The sequence below is a fragment of the Phytophthora parasitica genome, assembly GCF_000247585.1.
Source record: "Phytophthora parasitica INRA-310 unplaced genomic scaffold supercont2.220, whole genome shotgun sequence".
Lineage (NCBI taxonomy): Eukaryota > Oomycota > Peronosporomycetes > Peronosporales > Peronosporaceae > Phytophthora > Phytophthora nicotianae.
In genome coordinates, this window is record NW_008649206.1 from 3256 (window position 1) to 4790 (window position 1535).

At 50.0% G+C, this 1535-nt stretch overlaps 1 protein-coding gene across 1 annotated transcript; it reads left to right on the plus strand.

Annotated features, from left to right (window-relative positions):
- Nucleotides 1-44: 44 nt before the first annotated feature.
- PPTG_19894 (hypothetical protein) lies at nt 45-506 on the plus strand (the record flags this gene model as incomplete). The annotated part of the gene is made up of 1 exon (XM_008918510.1): nt 45-506. One exon carries the CDS (start codon nt 45-47, stop codon nt 444-446), a length of 402 nt encoding a protein of 133 aa, XP_008916758.1. The 3' UTR covers nt 447-506.
- Between the last annotated feature and the right edge of the window lie 1029 nt (nt 507-1535).

Genomic DNA, 1535 nt, shown 5'->3' on the forward strand with positions numbered 1-1535 from the left:
GTCGCATTGGTGTACGTCTGTCCCCGAACGGCGTCTTCGGCGGCATGGGTAGCAAGGATAACAACGAGATGTTCACGTATGCCTTCGAGCGTCTATCGGAACACGGCCTCGCCTACTTGGCTATGCTGGACGGCTTCGGCTTCGGCTACTCGACGGAGAGCCGCACGTTGACCGTGTTCGACGCCAAGAAGGCGTTCAAGGGACCTGTCATGGCCAACAACAGCTACACGCGCGACACGGCAGAAGGTGTAATTCGCAGCGGAGCGGCCGATTTTGTGGGCTTCGCTCGTCTGTACATGTCGAACCCGGACCTGGCCGAGCGTTTCCAGAACGACTGGCCATTGAACCCGGTGCCTGACTACAAGTACTTCTGGGATGCTGCTATGGGCGACAAGGGCTACAACACGTTCGAGCACTACAAGCCCACGGTGGAGGAGCAGCCATAGAAACTTACTCAGTTGAACCGTGCCATTAAAAGACCAGAAACAATACATACATACTTTACGTACTCAATGGCCTTGAACGGGGGAGGGGGGAGGGTTGTAGATGCCCTGGGGCGTGTCGACACCGTTTGTCACCGCTTGCCACCGTTTTACACCGCTTCGGTCCCAACTAAACGTGTCGATACCCCGTGCAAATCGCAAAAATACCGCAATACAATAAAGAAGTGACATAAAGAGCAACCAATTGCTACATAATAACTACAGTGCCTTCGGTAATTAGTCTGTGTGAATAAATAGTCACAGTTCGTAATTAGTCACACTGTTCGAAGGTGAGACTATGTCGTGTTCAAAATTAGTATAATTAGTATCACCTTATTTCGGGTATTCGAATTGACGCACTGGAAAAGACTGGCCCGGTTTACAATCCTGGCAGTCCGTAGAGATTGAATCAGAGTCGTTAGCACTCGTTAAGGTTAGGGCTCGCCATGCTATCTCCTTTTATTGTGTTCTCTCTGGAAATTAATACTGGAAGAACACGGTACTTGTGATTCTATTATCTTATATCAAAATAACTGGTTGCGGCAGGTATTTACTGTGTATTAGACTACCAGATACAAACAATAGGATAATACCTTATCGTTCCCACTAATACCAATCTCACTTTTTCATTTTCGTTTCAAACCTTATTCCACGTGTCTTTCTTCAAGTGCAAGAGTGTCTCTCAACAGGCTATGAGCCCAACCAAGCCTCAAGTGAGGACTTCCCTCGACTTTCCGGCGCAAGGAATTACGACGTGTGGAAGACCCGAGTGACGGCATCGCTTGATGGTAAGCACCTACTCGGTTTCGTCACGAAGAAGGACTACGACGGGTTGAGCAGCGACGAAGATGACGAAGACTCGTCCGACAGCGAGAGGTCCGATGCCGAGGTTGCATCCAAGACCTCGCCTCCAGTCGAATACAACTTGAGTCCGTCAACTACGAGCCAACCTCTGAAGAAGAAGAAGAATCCGGCAGCGAAGAAGATGCCAAGATCAGCAAGGAGCCCAAGGCACTGTCGCCAATCCGCTCGTTCTCGCAGCGCAAGGTGCAG